The sequence below is a fragment of the Hylobates moloch genome, unplaced genomic scaffold (assembly GCF_009828535.3).
Source record: "Hylobates moloch isolate HMO894 unplaced genomic scaffold, HMol_V3 SCAFFOLD_13, whole genome shotgun sequence".
In the NCBI taxonomy this organism is placed as follows: domain Eukaryota; kingdom Metazoa; phylum Chordata; class Mammalia; order Primates; family Hylobatidae; genus Hylobates; species Hylobates moloch.
Window position 1 is genome coordinate 40,677,443 of NW_026652288.1, and position 20,427 is coordinate 40,697,869.

The 20,427-nt window shown below is 43.6% G+C and overlaps 1 protein-coding gene across 1 annotated transcript in view; it reads right to left on the reverse strand.

Moving 5' to 3' along the window:
• Positions 1–18,940, reverse strand: part of RASSF3 (Ras association domain family member 3) — an 87,102-nt gene extending 68,162 nt beyond the window's left edge. The window contains exon 1 of the mRNA XM_032173156.2: positions 18,692–18,940. Coding sequence (XP_032029047.1) covers positions 18,692–18,802 — 111 coding nt within the window. The 5' untranslated portion in view covers positions 18,803–18,940. The remainder of the gene's footprint in view (positions 1–18,691) is intronic.
• Positions 18,941–20,427: the final 1,487 nt, after the last annotated feature.

The following is a 20,427-nucleotide window of genomic DNA, read 5'->3' on the forward strand; positions in this document are numbered from 1 at the left end:
AATGAAAAAAACTTAAAATCAATGAGTGCCTACATGAGTGGAATGCCTATGTGTAAATTCAGAGGTACTTCAAATATTTCATAACTGAAACATTTAGGATCTGGGAATTTGGTACTGTTATTTGCCACAAAATGCAAACAACCTTTTAGTTCACATAAACCATTTTTCTTTTTCTTTTTTTTTTGAGATGGAGTCTTGCTCTGTCGCCCAGGCTGGAGTACAGTGGCACAATCTCAGCTCACTGAAACCTCCACCTCCCAGGTTCAAGCGATTCTCCTGCCTCAGTCTCCTGAGTAACTGAGATTATAGGTGCACACACCATGCCCAGCTAATTTTTGTATTTGTAGTAGAGATGGGGTTTCAACATGTTGGCCAGGCTGGTCTCAAACTCCTGACCTCAGGTGATCCACCTGCCTCGGCCTCCCAAAGTGCTGGGATTACAGGCATGAGCCACCACGCCTGGCCCACATAAAGCATTTTTATACAATACTCACTTTCATAGGCCAACTTTTCCAATTAAAACAAACATGATATGTGAGCAGCTACCTAAATCAGCTATTTCTTCATATTATCACATTACATATAAAAATCCACCACAGAATTTCAGGAATACTAGGATCTGTTTAACGAAAAGGGCAGAAGTTGCTAGAAAAATAATTTTTTGTGATTTTCATAACAAATCAAAAGTTTGTATAATTATGCATTTAAGTATAGTCCTTCTAGCTGGAAGAATAGCGGGGGGACAGGCGCAGTGGCTCATGCCTGTAATCCCAGCACTTTGGGAGGCCAAGGCAGACAGATGGCTTGAGCCCAGGAGTTTGAGACCAGCCTGGGCAATGCTGTGAAACCCCATCTCTACAAAAAAAGTACGAAAAATTAGCTGGGTGTGGTGGCATGTACCTGTAGCCCTAGCTACTTGGGAGGCTGAGGTGGGAGGATTGCTTGAACCCATAGGCAGAGGTTGCAGTGAGCCAAGATTGTGCCACTGTACTGCAGCCTGGACGACAGAGTGAGACCTTGTCTTAAAAAAAAAAAAAATACACAAATTAGCCAGGTGTGGTGGTCTGCACCTGTGGTCCCAGCCACTAAGGAGGCTGAATTGGAAGGATCACTTGAGCCTGGGAGGTGAAGGCTGTGGTGAGCTGTGTTCATGCCACTGCACTCCAGCCTGGGTGCCAAAGCAAGACCCTGTCTCAAAAAAATAATAATAAAATAAAATAAAAATTAGACAACTGACTCTGGCATTTTATAATAGGATTTAACTTGCTGCTAGGAATATTTACCTATATGTGTAGGCTGGAATAAAGAAGACACTTGAAGCAAGTGAAAGAAATTAATCAGGCCGGGTGCAGTGGCTCACACCTGTAATCCCAGCACTTTGGGAGGCCAAGGCAGGTGGATCACCTGAGGTCATGAGTTCAAGACCAGCATGGCCAAGATGGCGAAACCCCATCTTTACTAATAATACAAAAATTAGGCGAGTATGGTGGTGCATGCCTGTAATCCCAGCTACTCAGGAGGCTGAGGCAGGGAGAATTGCTTGAACCTGGGAGGCCCAGGTTGCAGTGAGCCACGCCACTGCACTCCACCCTGGGTGACAGAATGAGACTCCATCTCAAAAAAAAGGAAAAAATTAATCTTCCAAAGGAAATGAACATACTCCCTCAATCCCAAAAAGCTGTGCCAACCCTCAAGTACTGACTCTTCCAGGAAGTATAGTGGCTAAACTATCCCTTCTGTCCTACCATTCTCAGTAAGAAGATGATTCTCATACATTCATCCTGTGCTGGTTTTGAGGAACGTGGAACTGCTGGTGGGCTCTTCTTAAATAGTTCTTGATACTGTATTTATAACTCCTGCAATATATAGAAGTTCAGAACAATCAAGTGTTCTTTTGGCTTACATGAAATCCATTCTTAAAAAAAGGAAAAGAAAGAAACTTGTTCTTGTTGGCACTAGATAGGGGATGAATCAAAGATATCACCCAGGTCCCCTTTGATTTCTTTCCCAAGACATTCCTTCTTTTGGAAAAGAAATAATTCTACATATTCTATTCATTTCTCAAACACCCATGACTAATCAACTCACTTGGGTTCTCCCCATCCAAGCAGATATGACCTAATATAGCTGTTTCTAAACTAATTCATTTGGCATCTCAAAACATTTGTGAAGCCCTCTCAAGTCCTATTGCTGTTACTTTCCCTCCAATCAGTAATTCTGCTCCAGAATAAACTAACCATTTGCCACACAGCTGGACAGGGCCTTTGAGAAAGAAACGGAAGCCAAAAATGGTTAAGAAACTCTCCCAAAGTTATCTCTGCTATTTAATAAAGGACCAGTCCTAGGAGCTAGATCTCCATACCCCTGGCCCAACGTACTTTTCACCTAAATGTCCTATTTCCACATGAATGCATAAGCTATTACTGTTGTTTTATTATTACTCCCTCTGAAACCAAAAGAAACCCATTTTAGTGCCTTTGCCCAACTTTTCCTTGATTATAATTCTGACACAAGTCTGATCAGACGAAAACCAGGTGGTCAATTAACAAATATCATTGGGACTCCCTCTGTCCTCTGTGCCAGGCATCAAGATAGCACTGAAAATATCATGGTGAAAACTAGAGATGTGGTCTGCCCTTGTGAAGCTCATAGGCAGCATAATCTGGAAGGCTTAAAGCTAAATTAACTCAAATCCCCTGATGCATCCAATAATAAGCTAAAATGTCATCTTCCCCCAAATCACCAGTGCTTCATAAACACAATCAACAATTCATAAAGTAATTTAAAGTTGATGCTTAGCTATCAATTGTTGAATTCCCCAGACACAAATCACCACTTTGCAGATAAAAACAGACATAGAAGAGATGTGGAATAAATTCATTTTCAAAAACTGTTTTATCAAGTGTCAATACTACAGTCGACTGAGAATGTGTCATTAATTTACATGAGACAAGATTAAAAGTAGGAGAAAACCATGTTTTATAGTCTCTAAACACACCTGTGATTGCTATCACACTTACAATTATGTAATAATCTATAATCTAGGAAAACTTTCCACATACATTATCTGATTTAACCCCTCTATAATGTTTTAAAGATCAAGAAACTGTTACTCAAGGAAGTTAACTAAAGAACCTGCTCAAGCTCCCAGAGCTAGTAAATAACAGCTCCAAACTTAAAATAGTCTCCCAATTCTAGATCCCAAGACCTTTCTACTGAACCACACTGCCTTCATAAAATCTCCTATCACATTATTTTGATTAAGAATGCTGGATGAGCATGGTGGCATACACCTGTAATCCTAACACTTTGGGAGGCCAAGGCAGGAGGATCACTTGAGCCCAGGAGTTCAAGACCAGCCTGGGCAACACAGCAAGACCCCATTTCTACAAAAACATTTTTTAAAATTAGCCAGGCGTGAATGTACCTGTAGTCCCAGCTACTCAGGAGGTTGAGGTGAGAGGATCACTTGAGCCCAGGAGTTCAAGGCTAGCTACAGTGAGGCATGATCGCACCACTGCACTCCAGCCTGGGTGACACAGCGAGACCGTCTCAAAAACAAAAAATAAAATAAAACAATTCTAATACCATTAGAAATAATAAGTTGATCTTTTTCTTTTTTTCTTTTTTTTTTTTTTTTGAGACAAGAGTCTCGCTCTGTTGCCCAGGCTGGAGTACAGTGGCATGATCTCGGCTCACTGCAACCTCCGCCTCCTAAGTTCCAGCGAGCGCGTCAGGCTAATTTTTGTATTTTTAGTAAAGACAGGGTTTCACCATGTTGACCCAGGTTGGTCTCGAACTCCTGACCTCAAGTGATCTGCTCACCTCGGCCTCCCAGAGTGTTGGGATTACAGGCGTGAGCCACCATACCCAGCAGAAATAATAAGTTAATCTTTATTAAACATGTACTTATAGGCCAGGTATAGTTCCAAGCCTTTTATATGAATTAACTTGTTAATAATAACATTTATACAAAAATATATCAATAACATTACAGCTCAGCCAATTAAAAATTTTAAAGGCTATTAAAAATCTTCACAATGGCATTTGGAATTACTATAAAGCCAGTTTCCAATAACCAATTCATTGTGAGAAACATACAACCAAAGGAAGGGGAGGTTGGAGGTGGAGAGAGAATATGAAAACTGAGAAGGCCCATCCGGCCTATAGGACTAGGAAGAGGTTTCCCACTGGGTTCCAAGACTCATACTAGTTTTGCTGAGTACAAACGAACTCTGAAGAGTCGGCCAAGCAGATCACATGACTCATTGAGCTTTAATGCCTGCACTGGAGCATAAGCAGGCCTGTTTCCTAAATGTGGAAGCATCCAGTATCGCTGAAACCCTCAGAGCTGAGACAGTCACTCTGTGGAGAGAGAACAGAGGGCTGGGAACCCATCCACGGCCAGGGAACTGGACTCTAAGGACAGCAGCAGAGTCTGCCTTTGCAGCACGTTATACGGTTTGCATGTATTACCTTATTTGATTTGATATCATGAAAACCAGAAAGACGACACTGACTAAGTTCCTAAACCATGAGCACAAGACCTTCTGGAGGAAAAAGGAAAGCCCCAGGAAGAGGCGGAATTTGTCACCAGGTCAAGCGAGCTGCCCTGAGCAAAACTAACCAGGATCCCATGATCAGAGACAGATAAGAGAGAAAGAGGAAGTTTAAAAAAAAAAAAATGTACAATGTGTTAACTTATACATAAACTCTTGGGCAAACAAAACCACACTTTCATATGTCTAATCATTCTCTTTCAATTGGAGTGGCTTGCTTTAAAGGAAAAAGAAGTTGGGAAAGACTTGTGATTAGGTGCCCCCAGGCTTGGTCAGCAGGCAACAGCTCCTTTCCAAAAACAAAGGCACCACAGTGATATGGTATGCAGCTAAAAAAAAAAAAAAAAAAAATTAATCCTCCAGGAATGACTGGAGCTCCTTCCTGACCAATTACATTGAGATTCCCAATTCATTTTGGTTAATAAAGCCAATGAGACAGACCTAATTTCCTGCCATTTTTCACTCTTTGGATGGACTATATATTAGTTCACTTCAAATCTCTGAACCACTGTCAGTTCTCCATATGGTCTACTACCCTCAGATGAAAAGGGGCATATAATCACACGTAGGAGGATCTTTTAAAAATAACTATTGCTGGCCAGGTGCGGTGGCTCACGCCTGTAATCCCAGAACTTTGGGAGGCCGGGGCAGGCAGATCACGAAGTCAGGAGATCGAGACCATCCTGGCTAACACGGTCAAACCCCATCTCTACTAAAAATACAAAAAAAAATTATCCGGGCATGGTGGCAGGCGCCTGTAGTTCCAGCTACTCAGGATGCTGAGGCAGGAGAATGGCATGAACCCAGGAGGCGGAGTTCACTGCACTCCATCCTGGGCGACAGAGCAAGACTCCGTCTCAAAAAACAATAACTATTGCTAACATTTATTCATGCTTATGAACTTCCAGGCATCCTACTAGTTTACAAATGAGGAAACTGAGGCTCAAAGAGGTACAACGATTTGCCAGGCGTGGTGGCCCATGCCTGTAATCCCAGCACTTTGGGAGGCCAAGGGAGGAGGATCTCTTGAGCCCATGAGTTCAAGACCAACCTGAGCAACATGGTGAGATCCTGTCTCTTAAAAATGTAAAAAGTAAAAATAAATTAAAAAAACAAAGAGGTACAATAACTTGCCCAAGATAATACAGCTAGCACTGATTTAAACACAAGGTGCCCTACACAGCTGCTTGCAATTAATCAATTAAGAACACACGCCCTTTTAGCCTATAGTTCTCCCTCTTCTTCATTACTGAGTTTTAAGCCCTCACCTCAAACAAGCAAGATGCATTGTAATATTAATTTTAAAACTGTAACAGAACTTCCTCCTTTAGGAATGGATTGTAAGTGGATTTGTTGATATTGGTGCTAGGTTTGCCTTTATGAAAGGTACTCCTTCCGCTACACAATAAGCCCAAATTCTCTTCCCCCAAATTTCACGAATACTTATTTGGATACAGAGACCACCAACATGACAGCCAAGGATCAAACCCCTGCAGGGTAGCAGCACCTCATTCATGCTAATTGACAGTTTCACAGGACCAAATCTGGTCAGAGGAAAAGCAAGAAAGCAATTTTAAAACAGAAATATGGCTGGGCATGGTGGCTCATGCCTGTAATCCCAACACTTTGGGAGGCAGAGGCGGGCAGATCGCTTGAGGCCAGGAGTTTGAGACCAGTCTGGCCAACACGGTGAAACCCTGTCTCTACTAAAAAAAAACAAAACAAAAATTAGCTAGGCGTGGTGGCGGGTGCTGGCAATCCCAGCTACTCGGGAAGCTGAGGCATGAGAATTTCTCGAACCTGGGAAGCAGAAACTTCAGTGAGCTGAGATCGTGCCACTGCACTCCAGCCTGGGTGACAGCGCAAGACTCCATCTCAAAAAAATAAAAGAAAATAAAAGAAAATTCTGAAATATTTGAAAGGGCTGTACCTTCCCCCTAAAGGAACACTCGCAAGAAAAGCAATCCACAAGCCTGTCTGAACAAACAGAAACAGACCTTAAATGGACAAACGTAATATTGTTTCTTTATACCATCTACATAATATTTACATTTTTCCATAGCTGGGAAATTACTCACTACAGTCAAGTACCCCTGAATTTACCTCTGGCATGTCATGAAACCTGCATCTGCTTAAGGCATAAACGGATAAACGTGCTGGTTAAATTTCTCATCTCAGAGTTCCTCTGAAATTAAAGTCCAATAAAATCAACTGAATTTTAATTCCCTTGGAATGCTCTGTTAACTGTAAAACGCTAAGGAATGCTAAAGTTAATTTTAGTACTGGTACTTTTCCTCCTACATAATACATTTAACTATGTTGTTTTCTAATTTCATTTAAAAAAATTTTGTTCCTATGACTTTGCTGGCAAAATTATCAAAAAAGATTCCTCGAAACAAGCATTTGTAGAAAATTTTCACAGTAGCCGGGCGCGGCGGCTCATGCCTGTAATCCTAGCACTCTGGGAGGACGAGGCAGGGGGATCACCTGAGGTCAGCAGTTCAAGACCAGCCTGGCCAACATGGCGAAACCCCGTCTCTACTAAAAGTACAAAAATTAGCCGGGCGTGGTGGTATGCGCCTGTATTCCCAGCTGCTGGGGAGGCTGAGACAGAAGAATCACTTGAACTCAGGAGATGGAGGCTGCAGTGAGCCAAGATAGTGCCACTGTACTATAACCTGGGCAACAGAGCAAGACTCCATCTCAAAAAAAAAAAAAAAAAAAAAAAAAGGAAGAAAGAAAATTTTCACAGTAAGCTTGTTTAAGTTAAGAAATTGGGGATTAAGGAGGGCTCATAATCTATCAATCTAAAGTCAGAAATAACTCTTCACATCTTTTTAAAAGATTCACTTGATAAAAAGATTCTGAAAGAAGAAAAAATTTAAAGTAGGAGTTAATCAGAACAAAAGAGATGAAGCAACAATTTTCTACAAAGGCTTCAACAAGCCTAAAAATATTAAATTGGTGCAAAAGTAATTGAGATTTTTGCTACTGAAAGTAATGGCAAAAACCGCAATTACTTTTGCACCAACCTAATAGATGCCAATGCCGATTCCTTTCTCATTGCAATTTTTCAACAAAAGACAATAAGCCTATAAGTAAACAGTATAAATTACCTTTGGTGGGTAAGGTTTTCCAGCAGTTTGTCCTACCATCCTTTTTTCCATACCTAGTATATTTACAAAATATGTTAGGTTTGGCCAGGCACGGTGGCTCACACCTGTAATCCCAACACTTTGGGAGGCCGAGGCAGGCGGATAACGAGGTCAGGAGTTTGAGACCAGCCTAACATGGTAAAACCCTGACTCTACTAAAAATACAAAAAAAAAAAATTAGCTGGACGTGGTGATGCATGCCTGTAATCCCAGCTACTCAGGAGGCTGGGGCAGGAGGACAGCTTGAACCTGGGAGGCAGAGGTTGCAGTGAGATGAGATTGCACCACTGCACTCCAGCCTGGTGACAGTGCAAGACTGTCAAAAAAATAAAAATAAAAAATAGGTTCTTCTAAATTCTACCAGAGTGGTTGGAAAACAAGCCCTAAATTTACTGAAATTCAAAGATAAACAGGAACTTCTAGTCACCCTTTTCTTAAAAAAACATGGCTAGTAGAAAACACATCACCCAACTCCCCACCTTCTGAATCCCACGGGTTTATTTATGGTGATGCTTTCTTAGCAATGCCTTTCCCATGATGTAACTACAGGAGTAACAAGTATTTTTCTGAGTTTCAGTGATGTCAGCCTGAAACACATTCTAAAGTATTTCAAAATGCCTGGGCCGGGCACGGTGGCTCACGCCTGTAATCCCAGCGCTTTGGGAGGCCTAGGTGGGTGGATCACCCGAGATCAGGAGTTCGAGACCATCCAGCCTGATCAATCCCGTCTCTACTAAAAATACAAAAATTAGCCAGGCATAGTGGCGCATGCCCGTAATCCCAGCTACTTGGGAGGATGAGGCAGGAGAATCGCTTGAACCTGGGAGGCAGAGGTTGCAGTGGGCCAAGATCGTGCCATTGCACTCCAGCCTGGGCAACATGAGCGAAACTCCACCTTAAAAAAATGAAAGCCTGAATATGTAATATCCTTTTGGTACAAACAGTGTAAGTCAAAAAAAACCCTGAAGTTCAGCTGACCACAAAAAAGGAGAACCATCTACCCAGCTAAAAATGCACAGACTCAAGCAGTGCTCTCTCAAGATTTTGCCTACCTAATAGAGAAATGGGCAAAGGTCATGCATGGACAATTCTCACACAAGGGAGATTTACTCAGAAGTATTAAAAAAGTATTAAATTCACAGTTAACTAAAGGAATGTGCTGGGCGCGGTACCTCACATCTGTAATCTCAGCACTTTGGGAGGCCGAGGTGGGTGGATCACCCGAGGTCAGGAGTTCGAGACCAGCCTGGCCAACATGGTGAAACCTCATCTCTACTAAAAATACAAAAATTAGCAGGGCGTAGTGGCAGGCACCTGTAATCCCAGCTACTCGGGAGGCTGAGGCAGGAGAATCGCTTGAACCTGGGAGGCGGAGGTTGCAGTGAGCCGAGATCGCGCCATTACAGCTTGGGTGACAAGTAAAACGCCATCTCAAAAAATAATAATAATAATTTTAAAAATAATAATAAAGGAATGCAAATTAAATAGCAATAAGGTGCCTTTAGTTATTGAAGTTTTTTTTTCTCTATTTTAATGACTATATCCAATGGAGGTAAGGGTGTAATGAAACTTAAAAATAGACATAAATTGGCAATATATAACTAGAATCATAAAAAGTCACACCCTCATAATCAGTAAAATTCCATTTTTGTACAACTGTCCTATAAAATTAATCCACAATGGAAAAGGTTTCATGCTCAAGGTATTTATCAGTGCTATTTACAGTAGCAAAAATTAGAAACCTCCACATTTTCCAATATTTGGGGAATAATGCCAATTCAATAAAATACAATGTAGACAACAAAATGACAGCTGAAATCAAGCAGCAGTATTCCATAATCCTGGGTTTAAATAAGTATTCAAATTTGTCAGTATAGTATTCCTCAAAAAATTAAAAACAGAATTACCATATGATTCTATAGCAATTGTTACTTATGGGTATATATCGCAAAAAGTTTTAAGAAGGGTCTTTAAGAGATATTTGTACACCCATGTTCATAGCAGCATTTTTCACAATAGCCAAAAGGTGGAAGCAATCCAAATGTCTAGGGAAGAATCAATGGATAAACAAAAAGTGATATATACATACAATGGATATACTATTCAGCCTTTAAAAGGAAGGAAATTCTGACACATACTCCAACATGAATAAATCTTGAGGACACCAAGCTAAGTAAACTAAGCCAGTTACAAAAAGACAATTACTGTACAAATTCATTTATCTAGACTAGTCAAATTCAGACGAACCTATATAGGCCTCCCATGAAGGCAGGTTTCAATCTGTTTCGTTCACCACCAAATCTCTAGCACTTAGTCTAGCATCATTGTGAATATTCAATAATTGAAAAATGAATTTAGAAAACTACACACACACACACACACACACACACACACGGTCAACCTGCACTAATTTTTTTTTTTTTTTGATACGAAGTCTCACTCTGTTGCCCAAGCCGGAGTGCAGTGGCGCAATCTTGGCTCAACACAACCCCCACCTCCCGGGTTCAAGCAATTCTCCTGCCTCAGCCTCCGGAGTAGCTGGGAGTACAGGCATGCACCACCATGCCCGCCTAATTTTTGTATTTTTAATAGAGGCAGGGTTTCACTATATTGGCCAAGCTGGTCATGAACTCCCGACCTCGTGATCCGCCTGCCTCGGCCTCCCAATGTGCTGGGATTACAGGCGTGAGCCACCACGCCTGGCAACCTGCACTAATTTTAAGCGAACCCTTTGCTGTTAACTCCAAGATCTTCTAAATCTATCCTTCTGGTCTCCGATTCCCAAACTCACCCTTTTTCCTCCTCTAATTATCTCACTTTGTTTAGCATCTGGAAAAAGAACCGAGTGCTGCAATATATAATTAGTAAATTATTCTTAGCTGACTGAATCATGTAGCAGCAGTTAGCAATTACAGCCCATAAAATGCAAAATATTAAGCTTGCTCCTTTAATACTCTATGAAACATGAGCGCTCTTCTCTCCTTAAACTGAAGGCAGAGTTGCACTGAGAATGCTATTAGGTCAGTTTTATCTTACTGGCTCATGTGGAAAAAAAAAAAAGGGAAGTTCCCCACACAAAAGTTTCACAACCCCAAAATGCTAGTATGTGTGTCCCTGGATAGGCTGAGAAGAAACTATCCCTAACAGTAAAGGGCAAGTTCCCCTTCACAAAGAAAAATCTTTAAAACACACCGGGCTGGTAACCCCACATCCATCCATCTGCAGCCACCAAGACAATGGAGATTGAAATCTCCGGCAAGGGCTGCCAGCTCTGCTTCAGCAAACAGCATTGTTCAACAAAAATATCATGCGGGCCACACGCATAATTTTAAGTTTTCCGGTAGCCATGCTAAAAAATAAGTAACATTAAATTTACTTAACTCAAATATTATCTAATATTATCATTTCAACATGTAATTGCAATTTTTAAATTATCGTAATATATTTTACATTCTTTCTTTCTAATCTTCAAAATCCAGTGTGTATTTTTCACAGCAATCTCAATTCAGACTAGCCACGTTTCGAGTGCTCAAAAACTATATGTGGCTAGTGACTACTCTATTGTACAGCACAGTTTTAGAATGGTCACTTCTATCTCAGAATATATTTTCTGACTGGTTACATAAGTTTTTACATATATTTCAAGGACTCATCATTTTTTATGGGTTCTGACATCCTTCCTAGAGCATTATCTGGCCCTCTCCATTTAAATAAAAAAAAAAAGGCCAGGTGTGGTGGCTCACACCTGTAATCCCAGCACTTTGGGAGGCCAAGGCGGGAGGATCACGAGATCAGGAGTTTGAGACCAGTCTGGCCAACATGGTATAACCCCGTCTCTACTTAAAAAATACAAAAATTAGCCGGGGATGGTGGCATGCCCCTGTAATCCCAGCTACTCAGGAGGCTGAGGCAAGAGAATTGTTTGAACCCACGAGGCGGAGGTTGCAGTGAGCCGAGATCGTGCCACTGCACTCCAGCCTGGGCAACAGATCAAGACTTGTCTCAAAAAAAAAAAAATTAAGCAAACAAAAGCTATTTGACAACACTACTGATAGCCAAACCAGAACTACCTGTTTAAACTATTAAGAAAAACCTGGAATACTCAGGAGGCTGAGGCAGGAGGATCACGTGGGCCCAGGAGTTCGAGGCTATAGGGCACTATTATCATGCCTGTGAATAACAACTGCATTTTAGCTTGGGCAACATACCAAGATCCCATCTCTTTAAAAACGAAAACAGAAAAGAAAAAAAAGACCTGGAAAATAAACCAAATTTGGTTATTTGGTTAATTTTGGTTAACATTTTGGTGAATTAACCAGTTTGGTTAACTCTGGTTAAGTTATTTAAAAAACGTTTTCTAACCTTGAAGATGATTATGTTTCTGTTGGAAGACAGTCATCAATAAAGAAATGTGATTGTTTTACACAAGGATGTAAAACAGGAAGTGATACACTTTCACGTCAACATTCCCATCTAAATAGATGTATAGGGCCGGGCATGGTAGCTCATTCCTCTAATCCCAGCACTTTGGGAGGCCGAGGCAGGCAGATCACAAGGTCAGGAGTTCAAGAGCAGCCTGGCCAACATGGTGAAACCCCATCCCTACTAAAAATACAAAAAAATCAGCCACATGTGGTGGCACACACCTGTAATCCTAGCTACTGGGGAGGCTGAGGCAGGGGAATCGCCTGAACCCAGGAGGCAGAGGTTGCGGTGAGTGGAGATTGCATCATTGTATTCCAGCCTGGGTGACAGAGCAAGACCCCATCTCAATCAATCAATCAATCAATCAATCAATGTATAGCTTTACCACACTACAAAATAGGTGTGTTCCTGAAAAACTACATTTCCAAGTTTCCTCAAATACACTAAAGGAGCAAGCTCTTTAGGGAAAAATTAGAGAGATATTTTCATTTGCCTATTGGGTAAGCTTTTTAAAAACATTGCCAAGAGAGGCTAGGGACGGTGTATTGTTCACCACCCTAACCCCAGAGGCTAGAACAGTATCTGGCACATAGTAGGCACACAATAAATTGTCAGCTAAATAGATTAATGAATAAATGATGAGTTTTCTTAAAACAAGGGGAAAGTATATAAAGTGAATTATGCCTAACCAGTAATCATAGATATCACCAATATCATCCCATTTTAAATCACTACTACCTGTAAGATACTGTGAAGGCTTATGGTCTAGTTTGGAAAGGGGGAGACACTGTGTACATCTGTGTATAAAGGAAAACTAACAGTACCAAATACTGGGACATCCATCCAAACTGAGCAGGCTTTCATTTGTTCAAGCATCTTAAGTGCCAAGCATTTATTTTATGTAGTAGCTAAAAAATGCTAGTCTCTGTCCTCATTAAACAAAATATAATGACAAATTATAATTTTGTTATGAAGGGAAAGAACAGAGGGCTTTAAGACTTTTCTGAGTCGACATCTTAAGGAGAATGGAGGGCGGCAACTCCAGGCCATGGTTCCAAGATGGCGAAGGGGCCTGAAAGGAATTAAAGAGAAGGCTAATATGGCTAGAGTCCGAAAAGCTATTACATCACAGGGTGAACAATAAGCGGGGCCTTGTAATAGAGGTAATGCCTGCTTGCCATGAGAATAAAAACTTCCTACAAGGCAAATGTTTGTAGCTCTTCAAAGAGAGGAAGATGCAAAGAGGCTAAGTTAGCCAAGACTTGTCATATAGAAGAGAAGCTCCTTTGCATGCGTTTATCATATATCCTACTGTCTTCTCACAATCCCCTCTGAAGAGGGACTGCTAGCCAATGGCCTTTGGCCAAATTAGGAGTGAAATGCATGTTTCAAACTGGGGACTTTATTGAAAGACAGCTACTTATGCTTGGACACTTGGGGGTGGAAAATGCGAGGGCTAATGCCCAGGGCTAAGAGTTGGTGATCAGGCCACACTAGAAAGCATTTGGTCAGCCTCAGTTTTTTTCTCCGAGAAAAAGAATGTTAACAGTATGACATGCACTGACTGCCAAAGGAAGTCTAAAAAGAATAACCACATTATTGGATATTTTTAGCCTTTCTTTTCAAAAATGTTTTGTGTCACTGCTTTCCAAATAATTCCAAATCTTGCGAGTTAGCCAGAAGAAGAAATGGGATAAGGAGTATACTGCTCAAATATGAGGCTTTATAAGACTGGGAACTAATTTTCTTTTGAAATTCATTTAAAGGAATATACCTTTGTGAATCTTGCTCACACAAACACAAAATTCCAATGGATTAGTATAGTGTAAGAATAGAACATATCAGACATGCAGAAAAGATGTGTAAACCACCTTGCACTAGGCAAAATGTCTGGTGAAAATGTTTATGCCCCATAATACAGGAATTAAAAATTAGCATTTAAAAAGCTAGTATAGGCCAGGAGTGGTGGCTCACACCTGTAATCCTAGCACTTTGGGAGGCCGAGGTGGGTGGATCACCTGAGGTCAGGAGTTCGAGAACAGTTTGCCCAACATGGTGAAAGCCCGTCTCTACTAAAAATACAAAAAATTAGCCGGGCATTGTGGTGGAAGCCTGTAATCCCAGCTACTCAGGAGGCTGAGGCAGGAGAATCATTTGAACCCAGGAGGCAGAGGTTGCAGAGCCAAGATCACGCCACTGCACTCCAGCCTGGGTGACAAGAGCGAAACTCTGTCTCAAAAAAAAAAAAAAAAAAAAAGAAAGAAAGAAAAAGGCTAGTATAGTCAAAATACCTATTATGTCATAAGCCACTATTCTTTTACCCCAGTGATCTAGCTCTAAAACTTCTAATGGAAACACTAATAAAAGAGTGCAGCTCATTACTGTTGATTCTAGCAATATGACATAACCAAATAATTGAGGCACAAAAATATTTGAATAAGAAAGAGAAAACCGAACGGGTGAAGCTGAGGCCTGCTATGTGGAGTCTAATAGGCTTACTTACTGAAAAATTCTTCAGCACAATTTTTTTTAAAGCGTGGGTTGTTCAGAAGACAATTTCACGTTTCTCAAGACTTCTTGACCATCCTACTTCTAAAGCAAAAATACTGTCTCATTTCCTTATTCCCATGAACTACCAAAGGCTCAGGAGGAGAGGTAGCTTAGCTAAGAGGTAAGACACACTCCAACAGATTATAACTTTAGACCATTTCTATTCTTTGGAAATCTGAATGTGTCCTGTATTTACAGGTAGTTTGATTTTGGTGGGAAATCAAGAAGGTAAATAATAAATTACAGAACTGTCCACATCTTTGGTTTTGCTGAAAACAATGATTAGGTGGATCCTTTGAAACACAGCGAATCCACAAATACAAATTATAAACACTGTCATGACAATATATGCAGGTCAGGGAGTTGAAATTTTAAGAAACAGCCAGGCGCGGTGGCTCATGCCTGTAATCCCAGCACTTTGGGAGGCTGAGGCGGGCAGATCACCTGAGGTCAGGAATTCAAGACCAGCCTGGCCAACATGGTGAAACCCCATCTCTACTACAAAATTTAGCTGGGTATGGTGGCAGGTGCCTATAATCCCAGCTACTCGGGAGGCTGAGGCAGGAGAATCGTTTGCACGTGGGAGACAGAGGTTGCAGTGAGCCGAGATCACGCCATTGCACTCCAGCCTGGGCAACAAGAGTGAAATTCCATTTCAAAAAAAAAAAAGAAAGAAAGAAATGGTAAAGACCCAGTTATTATCAAATCAGGAAAACATCCATTCATTCAGCTTGCATTCATTGAGCAACTACTGTATATCAGGTACTGATCCAGACCCTGGGGATACAATAAACATGACATTCAAACTGTCACAAAGGTCATATGTTCATTCCCTTTATATCTTTTAGACAGTTTTGTTTTTGAGACAGGATCTTGCTCTGTTGCCCAGGCTGGAGTGCAGTGGTGCGATCACAGCTCACTGCAACCTCTGCCTCCCGGCCTTAAGCAATGCTCCCACCTCAGTCTCCCGAGTAGCTGGGACTACAGGCGGGCGCCACCATGCCTGGCTAATTTTTGCATTTTTTTTGTAGAGACAGGGTTTTGCCATGTTGCCCAGGCTGGTCTCAAACTCCTGGGCTCAAGCAATCCTCCCATCTCAGCCTCCCAAAGTGCTGGAATTATAGGCGTGAGTTACCACACCTGGCCTAGACAGGTTTTAACCCTTTTCCATTTTTGTTGTTGTTCTTGTTAAGAATGGGGTTTAAAGTAAGAAAGAAAATGATAACATTTTCTTTATAAGGTTTTTGTTACTGTTGGGGATAGAAAGAAGTTGGGCTATGTTCCCTTGCCTGGAAAGAGAAGAAGGAAATTTCTAGTCCACCCGCTCCCTCACCCCTTTCTCCCCATTCTGCATTTACCACAAACATCTTGTTTTCTCCGGATAGTTTCAAGAAATCTAGAAACCTCATTTTTCTCACTTTTCCACCAGGTGGTACAGCATCCAAAAAAAAAAAAAAAAATCACTGTATCTCTAATAGATCCTTCTAGCAATACCTCTCTTTCCATCTCTCTATGGAAAGGATAAATTTCACTACTATGCTATATGTCAGAAGTGCTTATCTTATTCTTATAATCATCAGCATGAAAATGAAGAAAAAGGCTTATCTAACCTTAGATAAAAGAAATGTTCTACATTAAGAGTGCTTTGCTTTATATTTATGATGTTTTACTTCCCTAATTCACCAATCTTACCAGGAATTTAAAACATTCATATCACTTCTTTAAATAAACCACAATGCTCACTAAAATTCATAGTTTAGAACACCTTCTCTGCCTGGCAAATAACTTCTACAACTCAGCACCTTACATGTGTTATGTTAGAAGGGAAAAATATGCAGGCAATAAAGCTTCAAATACACATATGAAGCTCTTCAAGCACGAACTATGTCTTCCTGTCCTGATTTCCAACACAATATTTCAAAATACGTATTAATGTTAACTAATTCTAAATGCTAAATAATACTACCCTGAGTATAATATATATGCTAGATGATACATAAATGATTGCATACAACATAGAAACAATAAATGCGCCGGGGGCGGTGGCTCACATCTGTAATCCCTGCACTTTGGGAGGCCAAGGCGGGCAGATTACCTGAGGCCAGGAGTTCGAGACCAGCCTGGCCAACAAGGTTAAATCCCATCTCTACTAAAAATACAAAAATTAGCCAGATGTGGTGGTGCATGCCTGTAATCTCAGCTACTCGGGAAGCTGAGGCAAGGGAATCGCTTGAACCAGGGAAGCTGAGGTTGCAGTGAGCCGATATCACACGACTGCACTCCAGCCTGGGTAACACAGTGAGACTCCATCTCAAAAAAAAAGAAAAAAAAAAAGAAATGCTAAATGCATATAAACCTAGAAAAAAACTGATGTCTTTACTCTTTAAAGCACTAAAGGATTCTCATACAATTCAAATCTGAATACTTTGGCCCTTGTGGCATCTCACCCCTGGAGAATCCAAGAACCAGCCAGTTTTCAGGAGATTAGCAGACACCTCTGGAATAAACTTCAAACTAGCATGAGATCCTTTTCATGTCAAGTGGTGAAAGCAACATAAATGAAAGGAGAAAATGCAAAATGGAGAAGGGGAAAAGAGAGGCCAAGAAAGAGAAAGCAAAATGGAAAAAGCAAAAGCAAATGCAATTTTTCTATAACCTGGGAGGGTGGGCATGGGGAGGAGAGGGCATTTCCAACTTCCAAACTTCACAACAATCTCATGCTCTTAGAACACACTCTGCTGAAAGTAAGAGATCCCACTCAAAGTGACTCGTAAATAGTGGGGCCTTAAGCCTTAGAAACAATACAAGACAGACAACTATGGCACCGGGACTTGAGATTAACTGTGGTTACTGAATAAGGGCATTTGACTTCAGCTTACCCTTCACCGTCTCCTCTCCTCCTCCTGGTTTGGGACTTAAGAGCCTGAAAAGACTAGAACTTCCGAATTTTAGAAAGAATTTTACTTCACCAAAAAAAGTTATCATCCGGCCCCTGAACAATTCTTCTTGCTTCTAGTCTCTAGGTCTCAGTCCGGTATTAATAGAAATGTTTGGTGAACGCCTGTTTTCTAAAAGCAACAAATTTGTTCCATTACAATCTTCTGTAATCTGATGTGAGTGTGGCCGGGTTGGCCCGGCTCCCTGGTGCGGCTCCTAGTGCCAGGAGGCCGCGGGTTCTAGCACCGGGCTCCTCAGTCCAGCCGACGTGCCCCGTTTCAGGAAGGCCTCCCAAAAAACACGGCTACGGCTGGCGAAACTGACACAAGTTCCCTTCCCATCTTTTCCCAACTCATGCTTCCCACGGCGTGCTGCCTCCAAAAAAGGAAGAAACCGGCCAAAAGGTTAGCTGTCGCTGGCTAGTATTTAGCATAGGAGCCTGTCTGCAAAACATCTGGGCACCAAAAAACCTAGCTTTACAGGAAACGCACAACCCTGAGTCCCGCAACCGAGATTTAGTGAGCGCCTACGGTGGTGAGGCCCGCGGTGCCCCTGGACCCCCACCCCACCAGGGCGCCCGGGCCAGGAAGAGAGGAGGCCAGGTCACCCGGCCACCCCTAGCTATTACACGTTGACCCAAGCCACTCTGGGGGCCACAAATGAGGAAGCAGACTAACAGGAAGGACAGGCGCGCGAACCCGACCGTCGACCCAGCGGGGACGCGAAGAGGAAACATGGGGGAGTGGCCCAGGGACTCCTGCTGGCTCCGGGACTGCTCCCCGCAGGCGGCGGCCCGAGGCGGAGCTGCAGAGGCCATCCGGCGCGGAAGGCAGAAGCCGGCCCTCAGCCTCCCCGCCCTTCCTCCACCTTCCCTCGCCCACAGGCACAAGCTCCAGGCACGTTCCCGGGACCCGAAAAGGCAGAAGCCACTTCTCGGCCCGCTCCTCCTTCCCGGCGAGCATCCCCCGAGCGCCCCGCAGAGACACGTGGAGTCAGGGGGCGCGGGCTGGCGGGTTCCCCGGGGCTCTGGGGCGCGGGCTGCAGCGCCCGCCGCGCGCCACTCACTTGCTGGCCGGAGCGGGGCTTGCCCTGGGGCGCCCTCCTGAAGAAGGAGGTCCTGGCGGTGAAGAAGAAGTCCTCGGCGTCCTCCTCCAGGCTGCTGTAGCCGCTGCTCATGCTGCCGGTCCCGTCGCACGCAGGCGGCCTCCCCGGGGCGCAGGCGGCCAGGGAGGGAGTGCGGCGCCCGCCAGCCCCGCGAGGTTCCCGGCGCGCGGCCCCGGGCAGTCCTGCCGCAGCTGCGGCCGCCGCTCAATCAGGCTGTCCCGGCCCCTCCCGCCGCCTCCCCGTCCGGCTCCAGGCGCGGCTCGGCCCCGGTGCGCCCGCGACCCCGCCTCCCTGGGCCCCGCCCCGGACGGGCGACCGGCCGAGCCCCACCCCGCGCAGCCGCGACCCTCCCCGCCTGCCCGCAGGTGCGGCGAGCCCGGCCTGCCTCTTCCAGGCGCGCGGGTTTCTCCCGACAGCGTCGCGGAACCCGGAAAGCCGGGCGCTAGGGCTACGTCTGGTGGGGCTGTGCTCGGGTCGCTTCCTCAACCTCCCGGAAACTGCAAATTCCTCTGCGAGCCGTCCGCCCGCCCCCAGCCTCGCTGGCTCGAGTTTCGGAGAGGGCGGGAGCAGAGCGGAGAACTTTCTCTGCGTCCACTCCCTGCTCGCCCCCGCTCCAGGGTCCTGTGGGGGTGGGTGGGGGTTGCCCGGCCGAGGGACCCCCAGGTCCCACGGCTTCCTGCAGCCGCAACGCCCGGTCCTGAACCCCAGCAGCTCGCCCCTCCTGGAGGATTTCAAGTTGGCAGAGATGGGTGGGGAGGTCAACAACTGGGTTGAGTTTATTCGAATGAAAACATCCTTTCTGGTCATTCATTTGAGCTTCGGTCTTACCCTTTTCCCCTTCTTTCTAGCGAGGGCTCACTTCCAAATAAGATCGTTATCTTAGGCGCACTCAGTGCAACTGAAGGGTGAACTAGTTCTATAGTTACAGAACAATCGAGTGCGTATTAATTAAATGTGCTTTGTAAATGTCCCCGCCACAATCAGCCTTCCACGGTCACCCACAAGGCATGGTTTTAAGTGGTGGGGATAAGGAGATCAGGGAATTCTATTCATCCACGTACAAAAAAAGTTTCCATGTTTTCTAAAATTCTTCAGTCAGCTAATCCTCTTAAAGCCACCTGTGGGTAACAGTCTTTTACACCTTGATGTTACTGCACTGATTTAAATCATACTAATTTCAAGATCTTGACTGAAAAGTTCTTTTGAAGCTGCAAGCCCTGCTATAGTTAGCGAGCTTCAGGAGTGGTTTCATTAGGAGGGGAAGAGAGACGTTAGAAAAGAGAAAATGTCCACCCGTCATAGCCAAACTAGCCAAACTCTCTTACATTATCCCCTTCAATCCTCCGAGCAACTCTGTAAGGTAGGTAGTGCTATTTTATGCCGGTTTTACACCTAGAGCAGCAGCTGAGGCTTAAAGAGAGGAAAGTGGCTGTAGGTGGCAGTACTCGGACCGTTCTGCTTTGCGTTCTGTTGATCTGAACGTGGTCACACACCCTACTGGGTTCTCTGCTTGGTCTCGGTCAGCCGTACTCTTTTGTGGACTACAGGAGGAAGAGTTGGACCCGAAATGACGGGAAGGAGAGAAGAATTGACTCATGAGTCATCCTACTGTCCCCAGGCTGAAAGAAGACTTGCAAACCTGCTCCACCTTCGGGCTTACACATCCATCTTGTAAAATAGTATATTACCCCACGTGA